General features: G+C 51.6%; 1 protein-coding gene across 1 annotated transcript in view; it reads right to left on the minus strand.

The window, feature by feature from the left end:
• Positions 1-3,387: 3,387 nt before the first annotated feature.
• Positions 3,388-16,872, minus strand: part of MAPKAPK2 (MAPK activated protein kinase 2) — a gene marked incomplete at both ends in the record, with an annotated part of 44,992 nt that continues 31,507 nt past the window's right edge. The window contains 9 exons of the mRNA XM_080698443.1: positions 3,388-3,531; positions 4,036-4,116; positions 4,232-4,317; positions 4,642-4,766; positions 5,118-5,193; positions 5,869-5,995; positions 6,493-6,572; positions 6,810-6,874; positions 7,036-7,175. Of these exons, the coding sequence (XP_080554569.1) occupies positions 3,388-3,531; positions 4,036-4,116; positions 4,232-4,317; positions 4,642-4,766; positions 5,118-5,193; positions 5,869-5,995; positions 6,493-6,572; positions 6,810-6,874; positions 7,036-7,175 (924 nt within the window). The remainder of the gene's footprint in view (positions 3,532-4,035; positions 4,117-4,231; positions 4,318-4,641; positions 4,767-5,117; positions 5,194-5,868; positions 5,996-6,492; positions 6,573-6,809; positions 6,875-7,035; positions 7,176-16,872) is intronic.

Genomic DNA, 16,872 nt, shown 5'->3' on the forward strand with positions numbered 1-16,872 from the left:
GGTGGCCCTAACCTCGCACACACCCACGAATATTGCTTCCCCACTTTTCAAGGCTTGGCTTGGCCTCACTTGATTCTCACACACCCCAATGGGGACAGGAGCAGCATCACCTCTAACCAAGGCAGGGATATGAGGGCTTTGTTTAGAGAGGAGGAGCCGGTGTCTGCTTCCTTGATCTCACTCATCTCTCCTGTTTCGAGAATGGGCTCTAAGAGGCTCCAGTGCCACTGGGGTAGGGGGACACACCCTCACTGGAGCAGGTTCTGGGTGTCTAGGTGTGTGATGCAGGGACAGGGATGAGCAGGCCATTTGCTACTGCATGAGGCCTTTACCCCCGCCAGCTCAAGCAACAAAGCCTAGTCCTGCTCTTCTCTCCCTAAGCACAGAAGAGCCCAGACATTCGGTGAGATGGCGCATCTGGCAGCCTCTCCACTCTGGCCTGAGTGCAGGGAGAGGGGGGTGGAGGAAACCCTCACAAAGCCCCCCAGAGCTGGAGCCCAAGGTCCCTTCCAAAGAGCAGCTGCTCACAAGCTCAGCCAGACTCACCCTGGGGCTGCTGGGGGCCCTAAACAGAGGCTTCAAGTGGCAGGAAGGGTTTATATATTATCTGGGCCGAGATCACAGAGGTTTCCCCCAAAACCTCCCGTGCCTCCACTTGGGGTCCCCAGCCTCACCCAGGCACTGCCCAGTAGGCAGTGTTTACATTCACAGCAGGGGGACAGCCACTTTCCCAGGCTTCCTAATTTCACTCCTCTCTTGAATAACTGAATTTTCTTCACACCTTGAGCAAGCCTGCCTACCCACTCACCATTCACAGCCCTCTGCGTTTCCTGTCTCCAACCCAAAGGAAAACCCCAAATTTACTGCTATTGTTTACCAACCCAATTGCCCCCCACACCCCACAGCACGGAGACTCACCCCCCAGATCTCGGCAGGAGCCTATGGCACCAGCCACATTATTACAGCAGCAACAAGAACCTAACAGGGGTCTGCAGACAGCAGAACTCTAACAACTTCCTTCTCCCTTCTCTCCCCACTCCCTTCCTACCGCCCATTCCCTGCTCTCCTTGGGGCCTAATCACTCTGGCACCTTCTGAAGTACAGACGAAACCTGGTGGGTTCTGCGCCTAGTGTTACGGGAAGAGGAAGAGACTTCTGCGCCTACTCAGGGGTCACAGGCTGGAAGGTGGGATGTGATCCTTTGACAGCTAAGGGGACAGGCAACCCTCTTCTCCAGAGTCAGCCATGGAGGAGAGAGAACAATCCAGACCTTGGGATCCTGGGGCCCAAGCTCCAGTCCAGACCAATGGCTGTGTGACCTCCTGCCCAGTGCTTGCCCTCTTGCCCTGTGTCCTCGCCCATAAAGCAGGGATGATAACCATCCTGCTGGCCCTTCTCTGCCAGCTGAGCATCAGGTATATTAAATGATCCAGGACATGTTAACACCTGACAAGGAGGGAAGCAATGGGGTTAGTAGGTGAGCTTCTACTCTAGGCTCTTATGTGAATCAGGTCACCCTCGGAGAATGGGTCTCTGAAATCAAGTCTCATCCAGCTCTAAGATAGGTAGGATATTTTGGCTTCTGCCTGGCTCATAGCACCCCCTCCTGGAATTCTCAGGTACTACACCCACCTGCTCCTCTGGTCTCTCCCAGGATCAGAACCAAATTCAACACTACCGCATCCTCCCAGGGACCCACATAGGTGGTTCCCCCAGGCTGAGGGTGCCAACGCCTGACAGTGGCTATGGGCATCAAAGAAACACAAGCATCTTGGCTCCTGAGTCAATATTTAGCAAAAGTGAAAGGGCTTCCCAGTCCTCGTGCCCCTCACTTGGCCCCTGGCTCTCAAGGAGAGCAGCATTACTGGTCCCCACATCAGATCCATGACAGGGAAGAGAGGTCTCTTCTCCACTCCCCAGGCACAGACTGTCCCCCAACAAACAAACCTCTTTCCACAGGTAGCCTAGGAAGAAAGAAAGAAAAACTTGAAACTATTAAATCTGTTTAGTAAAGACAATTTTGCTCATACAAAACAACAGTTTACAACAGTCTGAATGCTGGACACACACCATCACAGACAAGGGAGGCGCTGCAGGCACCCACGGCCCGACCTCCAGGCCCCAAGAAGACCCGGGTGCCCTTCACCACCCGCCCCTGAGGGAGCCACCCCTCCTCCACAGAAAGGGGCATGTGGACCTCAGCACGGAGGGCGTCCCACACTGCTCCTCAATACTGGTGCCCCTGCCCTCACAGGCGGAACTGTTGGGGGGTAAAGTGGCTAATGGGCAGGGACAGAGTCGGGACATCTTTGGTGCGAAGACTGCCCCCACCCACAAGCCACACAATGGAAATCTGAGAGAGGAACACAAAAGTCCTGTCCTTGCCCACAGGGGGCAACTGGCTGATGCCTCAGAGCCCAGGAGAGATGCACAAAATAACTTTGCATATGACCTACTCAGGCCCACCTGCGTGGTCTGAGAAGAACCCACTGAGAAATGGCTAAAATTTTAAGAAAAATCAACCAAAGTGGGTTAATAATGGCAAGAAGGGGAAGGAGAGAGGCTACTCAGTAGATCAGCGCCTCAAGGAGACCTGGGACCAACACTGCACGGGGAGGGGTCCTGAGGGGGTCCAGTCTTCCTGATCACCGTGCCAGTTCCAGGTCGCTCCTCTGCCTCCTGGAACCCAGCTAACGAACAGGCCGTGGTGGCCTGGCTTCCCAGGCACTTAGGCAGGCTCAGTACAGGCAAGGAGGGGAGGTCCTAGAGCCCTGCCTGCCCAGGCCCCTCGAATGCACAGCCCCAGACCCAGATCTGGGCACGCGCACATGCACACACGCACACACTCACTCCTATCTGCCCGGCACACTGTGCCATCCAAGGGCTCCGGCAGAGGAGGTGGGTGGCACCCCACCCAAGGGCAGCCCTGAGCTCCCAGAATGCCTGAGCCAGTAGAGACCTGGGGCCGCAGCGGAGAAACAGGGAGGGCGGAAGGGACAGCACAGGGATGCTCCCCGCAACATCTCCACAAATGTCCAGGGGTGACCCCAAGCCTCTGCAGTATCCAGAGGGGAACATGTCTGGTAGAGAGGAAAAGGGGCGGGAGAAAGGACAATAAAAGAGGTTTCATAAAAATTCAAAGTCAAATTACTGATAAAATTGTAAAACGGGTACATGTTGGAGAGCACCTTGCTCCCTTCTCTCCACAGCCTCCCGCCCTCCCCCGGGCGGCCGGAACAAAGGCAGAACTCGGCTGCCTGCGTGGCTCCAGCTCCATGCAGCTGAGGAGGGGAGGCGGAAGTGGACAGTCTGTGTCTCTTCATTTAAAAAATATATTCATGTAGAGAGTTATTGCTTGTCCTCCAGAGGGGCAGGAGGGCTCGCGGCTCAGTGGGCAAGGGCCGCCGCCTCCAGGGCCCGAGCTTTCTTCCTCCTCTTCAGAAGCAGAGGGTTAGACGCGTCTTCAATCTTTTTTATCTTGATCTGCTCATAGTCGACGCGCATTGTGGCCAAGGCACTGGTCATCTCCTCCTGGGGGCAGGGCACCGGAAGGCACAAAAGAAAGGAAGCCAAAGGACAGGGCAGAGGGCGCGGGAGAAGTGAGGGCGAGAGACACAGGCAGGGAGGGCAGAGGGCAGAGGGCAGCAGGTTAGCGGGTCCGCACGCTGCCGGGGGCGTCCCCCAGCCCTGCATCAGCAGAGCCTGGCCGCCACACTGCTGCTTGCCCAGGACCCCTCCCATGACCCTGCCTGAGTTGGGAAGATCCCTGGGGAGGAGTGGGAAGCCCTGGCTCTGGTCTCAGCCAGGGACCCGCTGCATGGCCTAAAACAGGCCACTCCTACCCTCTGGGCCTCAGTTTCCTCTTTTAAAGCTTTCCCCTTTAAGATCCCCTTAGAGGCCAGGACATAGGGGGTGTGTTGGAAATGACCCGGTGAGGGAAGGGCCCTGAGCTGTGTTGTCACCCCTGCCTGGGGAGGCACCCCTGAAGAACGCAGAACGGCCCTCCCCAGCCAGCGCTCCCACCGGCTCCCTCACCTTGACGTCCTCCCACCGCTCCTTGTCCTCCTTCAGGACCCGGCTGGTGTGCAGTGGGGTTTGAGGGACCTTCGTTGATTGCTAAAGGGAATCAATGAAAAAGGGTCCTAGTGAGCCGAAGGCAGTAGAGTCCTGGCTGGGCCCCATCCTGGGGATGGTCCCCTTGGGCCCAGGTCTCCCTGCCTGCCGGACTTACCATGATCCAGGGGTGGTTCATAAACTCCGTGATGGTCATCCTTTGAGTGGGCTCTGTTTTCAGCAGGTTCCGGATAAGCATCTTCACTGTGGGGTGGGGCAGGGGACAGGGACAGCTCAGGGCCTCCTCCCTGTCTGTGGCTTCCCAGTTTTCAAAAAAACCAGGCTCAAAAGGGGGTGGCACAGAAGCAGGCTGGCTAACAGCAGCAGTTCCAAGGGCCGCCATGCTATGCCATGAACAGGCCCATCAGCCTCATACGCCCGGCCTGCCTCCCAGCCTGCACAGACACAGGCTGCCAGGGTTCAACCAGCCAAGTGAGATGGCCACTCGTGTATGTGTGTGTGCACATACAAGTACACGCACACACACATACAGGCTCCTCCCCATGTCCCAAATCGCTGGATTCCTACCTTCCTCTGATACTTCTGACCATTCTGGGTTGGGAAATTCATACTGGCCCATCCGAATGCGAGTCTTCATGCCCGGAGAGATAGCAAGGCCATGGTTGGAATAGAAAGGAGGATACCCACACAGCCTGTGTCAGAAAAAGGCAAGGAGAAATGGACAGGACAATTGTTATTTAGGGGCCCTGTATCGGAAATAGGGTGAGAGATGGGCTCTTCTCCTTGTAAAGGTCACAGGGGCTCACTGGTGCAGGCATGACGCCCAAAGTCAAGAACAGGGCCCAGGAATCCAACACACCAGATGACTAACCACACCCTCTAGCCCATGAGCTAGTTCCTGCCTACCACGCAGCAATCAGAATCCACCAAGTACGGAGAGAAGGGCACACAGGGGATTCCCAGGGAATCCCCCGGTCCGATCCTCCCAGCTCCCCGTACTGCTGCAGCCCAGCCCACCCTGGCCCCCTCCCCGGCACACTCACAGGATGTACATGATGACACCCAAGGACCACATGTCACAGGACTTGTCATACTTCTCTGGGCCCAGTACTTCCGGAGCTGCAAACCAAAGATCAACATGGATGGGCCTGGCCCTCGGAATGCTGTGCTCTACCTCGGCTTCTGTGTGGACACTGCTCTCCTTATAACCCTCCACCTCCTCATGGTGAGAAGCCTGGGGTGGGACAAGGAGACCAGGAGGCTCCCCTCAGAAGACGCCTGCAGCTAGAATGACAGATGAAAACATCCCCAACCTGCTGAGACTTTCAGACCAATGCTGGGCATTTAAGTTCTCAAACTCAAATGCCCTTAAATGCCTGCGGCCTTATTCTGTGCCTGTCAGCTGAGACTCTTGAGCCAAACCTGGGTCCCACAAACCACTGAGAATCTGCTGAAAAGGATGGCCATTCTCAGGAAGAGTACACAGGCACACAAAACCCTGCGTGTGACCTCAGGCAGACGAGCTCTACAATTCCTTAGTCCTAGCTCATTTGATAGTCTCACACCCCCACCCCCTCTTTGTGGTGCTGGGAATGGAATCCAGAGCCTCAGATATGCTAAACAAGCACTCTGCCACTGAGCTACACCTCCAGCCCTGATGGGGTCCTGAGAACCAGTCCCAAAGAGGTCCATAGGTCATAACTCCCCTAGAATCTGGCCCTTGACCCCTGCATACAGAGGGGTGGAGAAACGTTCTGGGGAAGGACTGGGTCCCCGGTCCTCCTCAGCACTCACCTACATAGTACGGTGTATAACAAGGAGTGGTCAAAGAGTTATGGCTGGTGGTTTCCTTGGCAAAGCCAAAATCAGTGAGCTTCAGAATGGCGTTAGGCCTTTTGGAGGTGTATAAGAGATTTTCGGGCTATAGAAAAAGAAACAGGTAAGTAATGACATTTGCTGAACATAGGAGGGGCTATCGAAGACCCCAGGGGTAATGACTACTCCTTCCTGTCATCAGCCCAGCAACCATTCCTCTATCCATCCATGCTGCACACCACAAGGGACATCAGCTCTAGTTGGCCAGGCCACACCATCCCAGAGCTTGACAGAATGCCTGCCGATAACAGGGAAGGCGTGTACACCTCAGGAACAGAAAAAGCAAGGAGTGATGGTGAGGTGCTGACAGGAAGAGTCACAAGGCTGAGCGCACTGGAAAGGGCTTCGCTTCTGGGCACGATATGCCCATGGCAGAGAGAGCAGGCCCCACCAGGCAGAAAATGGCACACTGACCCATTCATTCTGCCCTCACGAACCAGACAGACAGGATCCAGGCTGACGCTGGCAACCCACCCCAGGGTGGCCACAGCCCCGCCCCACAGCCAGTCAAGCATCCAGGCATGGGGTCTCAGCAGCTGGTACCTTGACATCACGATGAGCAATGTTGATGGAGTGCAAATACTGGATGGCCTCGCCAATGCTCTTCATGATTTCTGACGCCTCTACAGAGAGGTGAGAAGAGGAGTGTGAAAGTCACACAGACGCATCATGAGGTCTGAAAACCCCATATGCCAGTCCCACTGCCCCTGCCCCCGTGCAGATGGCATCCATCCCCGCTGCCCTATCAAGCTGAGGGTGACGCCCAGCAGCAAGCAGAGGAGGCAGCAGCCTCAGCTTGTGTCCCCACAGTCCCCACCATCCTGCCGCCCAATCCTGTCCCCACAACAGACCCTCTCTACCTCTTTCTGTGAACGCTTGGTCTCCTCGGTCCTGGATTCGGCTGAACAGTTCTCCACCATCCAAACTGAAAGAAAGCCACCATGAGATCCTGAGAATGCAACAGCTCACCGCCACACTCCACGGGCCCCAAAGGAAGCCAAGCATTTGCCTTCCAAGGTTTCTCGAGGGAGGAGCACCCAGCGTGCGGGTACAGTGCAGGTAGGAGGACAACAGCAGGCTGCTTACCACTCCATGACTATCAGCAGGCACTTCCGCCCTGCATACAGGTTCTCGTAGACATCCACGATGCGCACGATATGTGGGCACTGGGAAGCCCGCCAGTGCAGCTCCACCTCCCTGCGGGCCTTGGGGCAGTCCTGGAGCATCTGCAGGCAAAGCACCTCCTCAGACATGGGCTCTGGGGGGTGGCTGCCCCCACCCGAGCCTGCTCCAAGCCTGCATTCTCAGACCCCCTCCACAGGGCCCTTCCCACAGCATCTCCCTCCCTCGGCTCCCCCTTCTCTTGGATCCTGAGAGGTCTTCACAGCAACTTTATCTGCTGTATAGAAAAGTCAACATGACCAATCCAGGCCTTGACAGCTAGGCACACATCAGCCCTCCAGCCATCTGGCCACTGGGCCTTCCCCCAGCTATGGACATCAGGTGCACAGGAGGCAGCAGGTGGATACTACAGGGCAGTGATGAGGGACTCTGGGGAGAAAGGCCGACTGAGAAGAGGCCATGCAATCATGGAAAAAGGCCTAGAGAGGGAAGGCTCCAGAATCAGCAGCAAAGGGCACCTCCAAGATCACTCAAGCCTGCACACCAGACCCGGAGTTAATGTTCCTTCTACCTGTGCTTCACTCAACCAACAGGTGCTCTCCACTCAATGGTCTGAATCCTGGTTCATACCAGATCTGCAGCTCTGAGCAAGTTACCTCGCTCACTGAGCCAAGTCCATGTCCCTCTTCTTCCCTAGACCAGGTGAGCGTACGGAAGCCGGGCCCTCCGAGCTCCAGACACTGGACCGTGACTAATCTAAGTTCCATTCCTTCTGCGAGTGACTGGCTTGGGAATAAGGCTAAGACTCAAGTGGCCAAGAAGAGCTGGTGCAGAAAACACAGCTGTGTAGGGCATTTCAAGGGCTGGAGTATCAGGGAGACAGTCAGGCTGGGAAGCAAATGGACAGGCAGAGGGCAGGCATCCAGGCAGGGGAATGGCAAGACCCAGGCTGGGGGGTGGGTGAGTGGTGATGCGACAGAGAGGGCTAAGACAGGCCAGAGAGTGCAGAAGCTTGGTGAGCAAGATCAGGAGGCCAAAATGGAGCACATTCCAGAAGGCAGTGAAGCCAACACAGGAATCTCCAGCAATAAAACCAGCGTGCCTTTATGCTCTGGCCCAGGATATGCTGGGCCTTTTTCTAATTATACAAGTGTCATTTTATAGGATGAGCAAATTGAGGAATGGTATGCCCAAGGCTAAGCTTCTGGAAAAAGACAGAGCCAGGACTAGAATCCAGGCCTGACAGACTACAAAGCGCAAACCATCCCAACATACCACCCGCCTTTCAGAGGAAGCAGGGGCTGAAATTCTCAGAGCAACTTCGCAGAGGCAATTTCCCCAAACAAGTGTCCAGAAAGAATCAATAACTAGGTGCTCAGTCTCCCACCCAGTGCGCTGGAGCTGATAGCTGCAGGAGGCAAGGTCCTCATGGGGTCACGCTGCCACCTTGTGGCCACACCAGAACACTGCACAGGTCCTGAGTTTGTTTGTTTGTTTGTTTGTTTGTTTGTTTGTTTGTTTGTTTTACAGCTCTGGGGATAGAACCCAGAGGCATTCGACCTTCGAGCTACACCCCCTGCCCAATTTTTTTTTATTCTTTATTTTGAAACAGGGTCTCACTGAGTAGCGGAGGGCCTCACTAAGTAGCTGAGGCTATCCGCGAACCGCGATCCTCAGGTCTCAGCCTCCCAAATGCTGGGATTACGAGTGTGCGCCACCACGCCCAGCTCGGGTCCTGAGTTTTGCCAGGAAAGTTTATTTTCCTATGCTCTGAAAGCAGGAGGTGGTACTGGCCAATTTCATGTGTATGTAATCCAATCCAACAAGCATTTCCTGAGGTCCTACTATGGGCTACACTTTGCAATGAATGTCAAGACCTAATAGAGGAGTGCCAATCTAAAATTTTAGGCTCGAGGGGAGGAGGATTCGAGGAGGCAGACACAATAAATACTCATAATCCACCTTTCTTTTTTTTTTTTTTTTTGGTGGTACTGGGGTTCCTGGAAGCCCTTCTACCTCCGGGCTACACTCCCAGACCTATTTTTACATTTTTATTTGGAAACAGGGTCTCCTAAGCCAGCGCGCGGCTGGCTTCGAACCTGCGCGATCCTCCTGTCTCTGCCTCCCAAGTGCGGGGATTACAAGCGTGTGCCACCACGCCCGGCTCATAATCCACCTTTCTCTTCCCATTATCTATTAGTATAGGATGGAGGCAAAAAGGAGTGAACCATGGTGCACTCCTTCCTATGAGACTTGCCTCTCCAGCTGCATGGGGGACAGAGATGGACAACATGGCAGCCAAGATGTTGGAGCTGCTCCTAGGACAGGCCCCCATGGTTTCCAGAGCTAGGTTTACTGTAGACCCTTTGGCATTAGGAGAAGGAATGCACAGGCCATGGGGCCAAGGCAGGAGATATCCTGAAAAGATGTCTGAGAATAATTTCTTAGATGCTGAAAATCTGGCTTGGGGTCCAGAACACACCAGTCTGGGGCTCAAATATTACCCAAGCCTTGGTATTCATAGCCTGGATGTCTAGGCAGGGCTGGGAAGGCCAGTTTTCAGCGTCACAGACACGAAGCACAGGACGGGCTGCACTGGGAACAAACACAGACTCGGCAAAGAGGAGGCCGTGTGCAGCCCCACAGAAGTCAGATGGGATTACTCATCCTGGCAAATAAATTCCCATTTCCATTCAAAAGGCCAATAAAAAGTTTTCAGTAAAATCCTTTATAAAGAGTGTTTATAACCCACTGGGATAATCTATTCAAAGAGTCTAGGAGCAGTTTCCAGAGCAAATAAGCAAAGGACCTCTGTCGCCCCCTACAGGCACATGGGAGTGGAGATACAGAGAGGAAGGTCAAAGAGGTCAAATCACTCACAGAGGCAGCATGCAGTTGTGGATTTAGAATCAGGAGAGATGGCCCCTGGTCTGGAATTTGATTATTTCTGGTTGTACCACCATGGAGAAGTCATTGTTTCTGAGCCTACTCTGTGTCTCTACGGTAGGGGCACTGATATCTGCCTAGCTCCCCACCCCAGAGCCCATGTGAGCACCCAGTAAACTCAAGCCTCTACAGTGCTGTTAACAGAAAGGCACTCATCACTGCAAGCCAGCAGCTTGCTGCCATGGGGCGGGGTGGGGCAGGCTGTCATCACTGAGCTGAGGACTGGGTTTCTGTCTTGGCCTGGTGACCACCACCTGGACATCAGCTCCCTGCTCTACCAACCAGAGCCATTCTTGGTGAGGATACACCGTGGCCCACGCGCAGACCTCTCGCACCCCAGAACCTACAGTGCTCAGAGTAAGTTCTACTCTTTTTACTTTAGACAGGTTACAGCACAGAGCATTGGGCAAAAGAGAATTTACCATCAGAAAGCCGGGTTCACATCCCACTTCCACAGCAAATTCTTCACCTGCTACAGGAGGCAGTTGGTGTGGTGCAATGAGCCTTTTAAACCCTGTGCATTTTAAATTCTAGTTCTGCACTTCCTAGCTTTAGTAAGCTAGCCAATCCCCTGTGCTGAAAGGAGTCTCTTCATTATCAAACTAGATTCAATTTTGTGAAATAATATCCTTGAAGATGATTTAGAAACTATACAGGGTACTTCTCACTTTAAAGATTTTTTTGCTATTTTGTATATTTATACTTTATCTCCCCAACATAACTAAAGCTTCTAAAGAGCAAGATCTAATTTTGGTTTCTGTTTAAGCCCTTCCCATTCCCTTCCCTCACCCAGTGGTATATAGATTCTTCCTATATTAGGAAAAAGGAATCTCTGAGCATACCCCTCCTCCTGCTGCTGCTTCTCCCTGTGTACTTAAACTCTGTCCTTTGGCGGTCCTCCCCTAAAGTGACTGAAAGTGAGGAGCCTCCCCACAGGCCTATCCTCTATCAAGTAAACTAGAAAGAGGAATATTCTTAATTCTTAAAGAAATAGAGAAAGAATTTCCCATAAAGGCTAATAATTGACATTTATTCAGGCAGATGGATGTTTCTGTTTATCAGAAAGTCATAACTGAACATGAAAATCAACCCAAGCCAAGAAAGAAGAGCTTCTAATAGGTCGGGCAGGCTGGCGAGCGTCATGGAGCACAGCCACCAAGTGCCAAAGACACTGTGGACAAGTGTGGCTGGAATGTGCTAACCCGGAGCACAGGGCTAAGTAAAGAACAGCAAGCATGGCAGCCTGAGCTCCCGGCCAGGACAGGGGTAAGGCCGGCACACAGGGCGCTGCTGCCAGGGGCCACCCGCAGAGCGAGCTAGGGTGGCAGGTGCAGCTGCAGCCAAGAGGGTCACGTGGGAAAGGTCCTGCTCATACTCTGGCATGGACGAGGACAGTGGAGGCCAAAGGGCCCAGGACCACAGCTCTGAGAACCAGACACTGAAAGAAAGGAAGGTCTTCCCACTAAAAAAAAAAACACCCTGACCTTCCTCCTTCCAGGAGTGCCTGAGAGGGACTTTGAAGTGTGACGCCTGGAATCAATTCTGTGACGTGACTCAGCCCCACGCAATCTGTGTCAGAAAGTCTCTTGCACTGTAGAAAAAGGTTAACAGTTGCGTTTGCTAGACTGCGACGGGAGAGCCAAGGCTGCCAGCCAAGTGTGACAGGAATCAGGACCAGGTCACCGAGCCTCGGGGGTATTTGGCAATGAGAAAGACTCAGCAGCTGCCCAATCCTAGTACCAGACCCCTGGGGTGTGGTGGGGGGACATGAACCAGGTTATACCTGTAACCTCCTCTCCCTCTTCCAGCACAGGGTCCCCTGAAAAAGACATTCTGAGGTCAGCTGAAAGCAGAGAAAGAGCCGGGTGCCTGAGGTGCCACTCAGCAGCCAGGCAGATACGAGGACAAGCCTGGGAAGGAAGGAGCCCCGGCCCCAAGGACCACCCTCCTCAAGCTCTGCGCCTTATTAGTGTGTGCACGCGGGAGTTCGTCACCCCTGCTTGTGCCTCAGTTTCCTTATCTATAAGTGGGATAATAACAGTGCCTACCTCAATTTATGGGGCTGCTATATCAAATGAAGCAACACACATACACTGTGTAAATGACCAAGGACGGCGCCTGGTGGGTAGTGAGCATCTCAGGAGTGTGCACTATTATTCTTCTTCTCCCTGCTCGCATGTGTTGTTCCCAACAGGAAGGGCAGCTGGGATCCCAACCACACCCATTTCACTTAGAGGGTTATTTATAGCTCTAAGCTGGCCCCAAGGGCTAGGATACTGGGAGGAAAGCAGGTTTGGGCATCACAGCCCTAAGCTCTCCCTCTACACCACCTAAACCGGACAGCTGGAGGGGGGTGCACGTAACGAGAGAAGGAAGACATCCCTTCCCAAGGCTTGGTGCCAGGAGTGATGCAAAAGTCCGGGAGTCAGACACCAAGTGTGTTGTAGGTGTGTGCTGCACACTCCCCGGAGGCAGCTGGGGTCAGGGGAAGCCACCAAGCCTCTGGGCCAGGGCCACCCACTCATCCCCTGAGCCATGGAGGCCTCCTCCGCACCACGTGGAGGGTGGCTGGGCTGGAGGCTGTGCAGGGTAAGAAGCAAAAAGGACTCAGGAGGAGAGTAACCAAGCACAATGCTCAAGTGGGCAGCGGGCCCAAGGTGGAGGGATGCTCCTTGGGAAATGGCCAAGTACTTCCAGGAAGCTGTCTCGCCCACCGAACACCCATCCTGGGAGAGATGTCCTATTTTATAAACGAGGTAACTCAATACTGAGAGAATAGTTGAAGGCCTCTCAGCCAGTTGCCTGTGGCAGTGCTGGAATTTGAACCTAGCTCCTTACAGCTCCTAAAGTCCTCTTCTCTCCACCCCATGGAAGACAGAGAGGGGGACATCTGGGACGGTCCGTGACCTTGACACCCAGAAAGAGACTGAGAATGCCTCAAGTGCAAACCCTGGGATGTTGAAATTTTACTGGTAGAATTTTACCCTGAAGTCCTAATCACAGGAGCAGCCTGAAGGATGTATACAACCTTCACTAGAAATGGCCAATAAGGCTGATCCCCAGCAGCAAGTAAGAGACTGCTCTCTAAGAAAGTGAGTTTATCTGTTCCATCTGTAGTCATTGGAATGATGCTTCAGAACATTTAATGAGGTGGCGAACTCCTGATGTCTCTTCTCTGTCACCATCACTATCACTGTCTAGGTTTTCCCTTCTGCAGCACAAATCCTAATCTGTAAGTAAGTTAAATGTATCAGAAAGCATTGAACAATAAACAGAAAACAAGTTACAAAACCTAGTGTGTGATGTCTATTTATACATATATATATACACAACTTTCTATCCACATAACACGTGAACACACTTACATAGAAGATAGTAAGGACATTAATATTTAGTAATTTGTTAGTATTAATTATCTCTTAACAGACAGAATCACAGGTGATTTAATTTCCTTTATCTTTCTTTTCTAGATGGCTTACAAGGAGCATCTGTTACTTTTTAAAGAAACAAAAGAAGCTCAGCTCTCCAAATTTTAATCAGAGGGTGTCATCCACATCTCCAGGCCTTGTGCCACAGAGCAGCATCTCTGAGGCTTCCGGGCAGCCCTGCCAGTGGCTCCGCTGCCCACATCTGCCAGCCAGGAGCTGCCCTCTCCAAGTCTTGAGCAAGAAAGCAGCTGATGCCTGGAGGGTGCCGGTGAGTGTCCCCAGCCCTCTCCCTAAGAAGGGACAGAACAGATGGAACCTACTGGGACACTCTGTCCAACTCCAGCTCTACTTGGCCCTGACAGAGCCAGGCACCCCTCCCACCCTCCTCAGCAAGGAGAGAAGTATCATGCCTGGCTCAAAGAACTCTGGCCTCTACCCAGTCTGAAACCTGGGGAACTCAGCCCTTCCACACAAGGGATAAAAAGCTAACTTAACTCTAATAAACCAACTGTCAAAGAAGGGGGACAATGAGGAGGTCACATGGCTGCAAGACCAGGACACAGCGTCCTTACATCATTTCTGATCTCTGCCAGGTCTCTCTAGAATCCCCATCTCCTTATATCTGGGGCCAGAGAGGAACACAGGGAGGAGGCGCACGGCACCTGATTTCATCGATACAGAATGTCCTCACTCAGCAAAACCTGGAGCACCCAGGCTGGCTCAGAGGGTTGAGGACGAAGCAGTGAACATGACAAGTGAAGCCTGTGCCCCTCCATGGTCTTAACGTTTTAGTGCAGGAGGTGCCCAAGAAATAAGTTCTGAAAAAAAATATTTAATAACACATTGTGATTTTTGATGCAAAAAGATGAGCAGGAGGAGGAGGAAGAGGAAGAGTTGGAGGAGGATAGGATGCCACCACAAAAGCAGCCATGATGGTGAGAAGAATCTTAAGTACAGGCAGCGCCTACAGGCTGGAGAGCCATGAAACTTACTTCTCTGCCCACCTAGTCCAGCTGTGGCACATAAGAGATGTCAGGCAGATAACATCTGGGTTGAACTACTGATTTTCCTGGTCACCTCTGAGGGATAAAGGCACCTGTGTCCCTGCCAAAGCTCTGCAATGCCAGTAAGAGCAACTGATGGTGCACCCCTAGAAACCTGAGCTAAGCAAAACGCCAGCAACAGATTGTAAAGGACGCAGAAGACAGACAAGAAAGACAAACAGAAGAACTGCCCTTCGTGCTGGTACACACCTTCCCACATTTGGTTGGGAGGAAAAGCTATTCTCTATTTATTACTGACGTTCATGATTATGCTACAGGGATTCAGGGGAATCTGTGCCCAAAACAAAGCTACGGCCAACAATGGAGGTCACCAGTACCAACCGTAAAACATCCTTGCCACACTGCGCAGAAGGTGGGGCTCGTCTCCACTGCAGGTGACTGGGCCTGCCCGCCATGCCCCTCTCTGCAGAACCACCCCAGGGCAGTCACAGAGCACTCAAGTTCAACGAAAAGGCAAGAGGCTTAAAAGACTGGAATGACAAATTTTTGCAACACAAAATTAAAAGTGGATAACAGGCTAAATTAACTCTAGCAAATCGATTTACAAGACTAACAGACCCAATATAAAAACAACTAAAGGATAAGAACAATCAGTTCAAAGAAAAGAAAACGCAGATGGCCAAATGAGAAGTATTCAATGCAACTTATTAAAGAGAAATGTTTATAAAAAACAAGGATGATATTCTCACCATGCTGGCAAAAAAAAAAAAAAAAAAAAAACACTTGACTGAAACAAAAACTCCTGAACTTATGTGAAAATTTTAGAAGAGGCACTTTCTCATACACTCACTCAGTAAAGGTATAAGCGAGTCTCTTTCTGGAGGCATGTGGCCACATCTATAAAAATTAAAAATGTTCAAACCCTGGACTCACTCAATAATTACCCAGCTTGAAATCCATCCTACAGATTACATTCATAGAGCATTTTAATGGCAAAAAATCATAATAATCTACATCTCTATCAATAAGGCGCTGGTCAGAGAAACAGCAGCAGAGCCATGTGACTGAATACCGTGTCCCCTTACAAAAGAACAGGCAGCTCTTCACCTATTCCTGTGGAGAGCGCGGAGTGTTTATAAATGGGAAGACAGTCAAGGGACAAGATGACATTGGCCACATGTTTAATATTCAAGTGGTTTTGGTTTTTGTTTGACAGTGCATCCATATTTCTTAAGTCACTTTTAAGTATATATATTCACATAGACAAGAAGCAAAAACACCAAAAGGCTAATTAGCAGTTTATTATAAATGATAGTAATGGGGTGACATTTTCTCCTTTTGAATTTTTTTTAATTTTCCAAAAATAAAGAAAGGAAACTACTAAAACAGAATGTAGAGTATAATTCCATTTGTGTGATTTTATGGTTATTGTTGGTGATGGTGTTTTGTTTCCTAAGACAGAGGAAAAAGGATATGTGGATTCATGGATGCATAAATTTTTTCTGAAGAGGAATGTACCAAAAATAAAATTGACAGTGTTGACCACCAGGAAGTAGGTATCAGAGAAAAGCTTGTACTTTTCTTTTTTCCTTTACTTTTATATCATATTGTTTGAATCATCACTCTTCACATAAATGTATCTGAAAAAATAAAATCAGGCCAGGCATGGTGGTGCATGCTTGTAATCTCAGCATTTGGGAGGCTGAGACCGGAGGATCGCGGTTCGCAGACAACCTCAGCTATTTAGTGAGGCCCTCCGCAACTTAGTGAGACCCTGTTTCCAAATAAATAAAAAGTTGGGCAGGGGCCGGGCATGGTGGCCCACACTTGTAATCCCCGCTCTTGGGAGGCGGAGATAGGAGGATCACGCAGGTTTGTAGCCAGCCTCGCTGGCTTAAGAGACCGTTTCCAAATAAAAAGTATAAAATAGGGCTGGGAGTGTAGTCTGGAGGTAAAAGGATTCCCAGGAACCCCAGTACCAAAAAAAAAAAAAAAAAAAAAAAAGATGGGGTATGGGGTGTAGCTCAAAGGTCAAATGCCTCTGGGTTCCATCCCCAGACCCGCAAGATATATATATATATATATATATATATATATATATATATATATATATAATCAGAGTTTGGACTTTGAGGTACACAATTTGAACCTCAGACTCTGCCCGAGATGGCAACACAGTTACATGGGTCCCAAAGGCCAGCTATCCTTCCCATGAGAGAGGGAAGGGACAGAGATGGGAGATGCCACAGTGCTGCTGGAGGACGACAGGCTCAGGGCAGCCCTGCCCTGGAGGGCACGGCTGCTGGTGTCAAGGCCTGCGTCTCCCTGGAGGATATGACCAGAAGATGATAAAGAGCAGCCCAAGCCCGAGCCACTGCTGCTAACCACCGGTGACGTGGGTGCTGTGTGCAGCGGGGATGTCA

Source organism: Muscardinus avellanarius (assembly GCF_963383645.1).
Source record: "Muscardinus avellanarius genome assembly, chromosome: 7".
NCBI lineage: Eukaryota > Metazoa > Chordata > Mammalia > Rodentia > Gliridae > Muscardinus > Muscardinus avellanarius.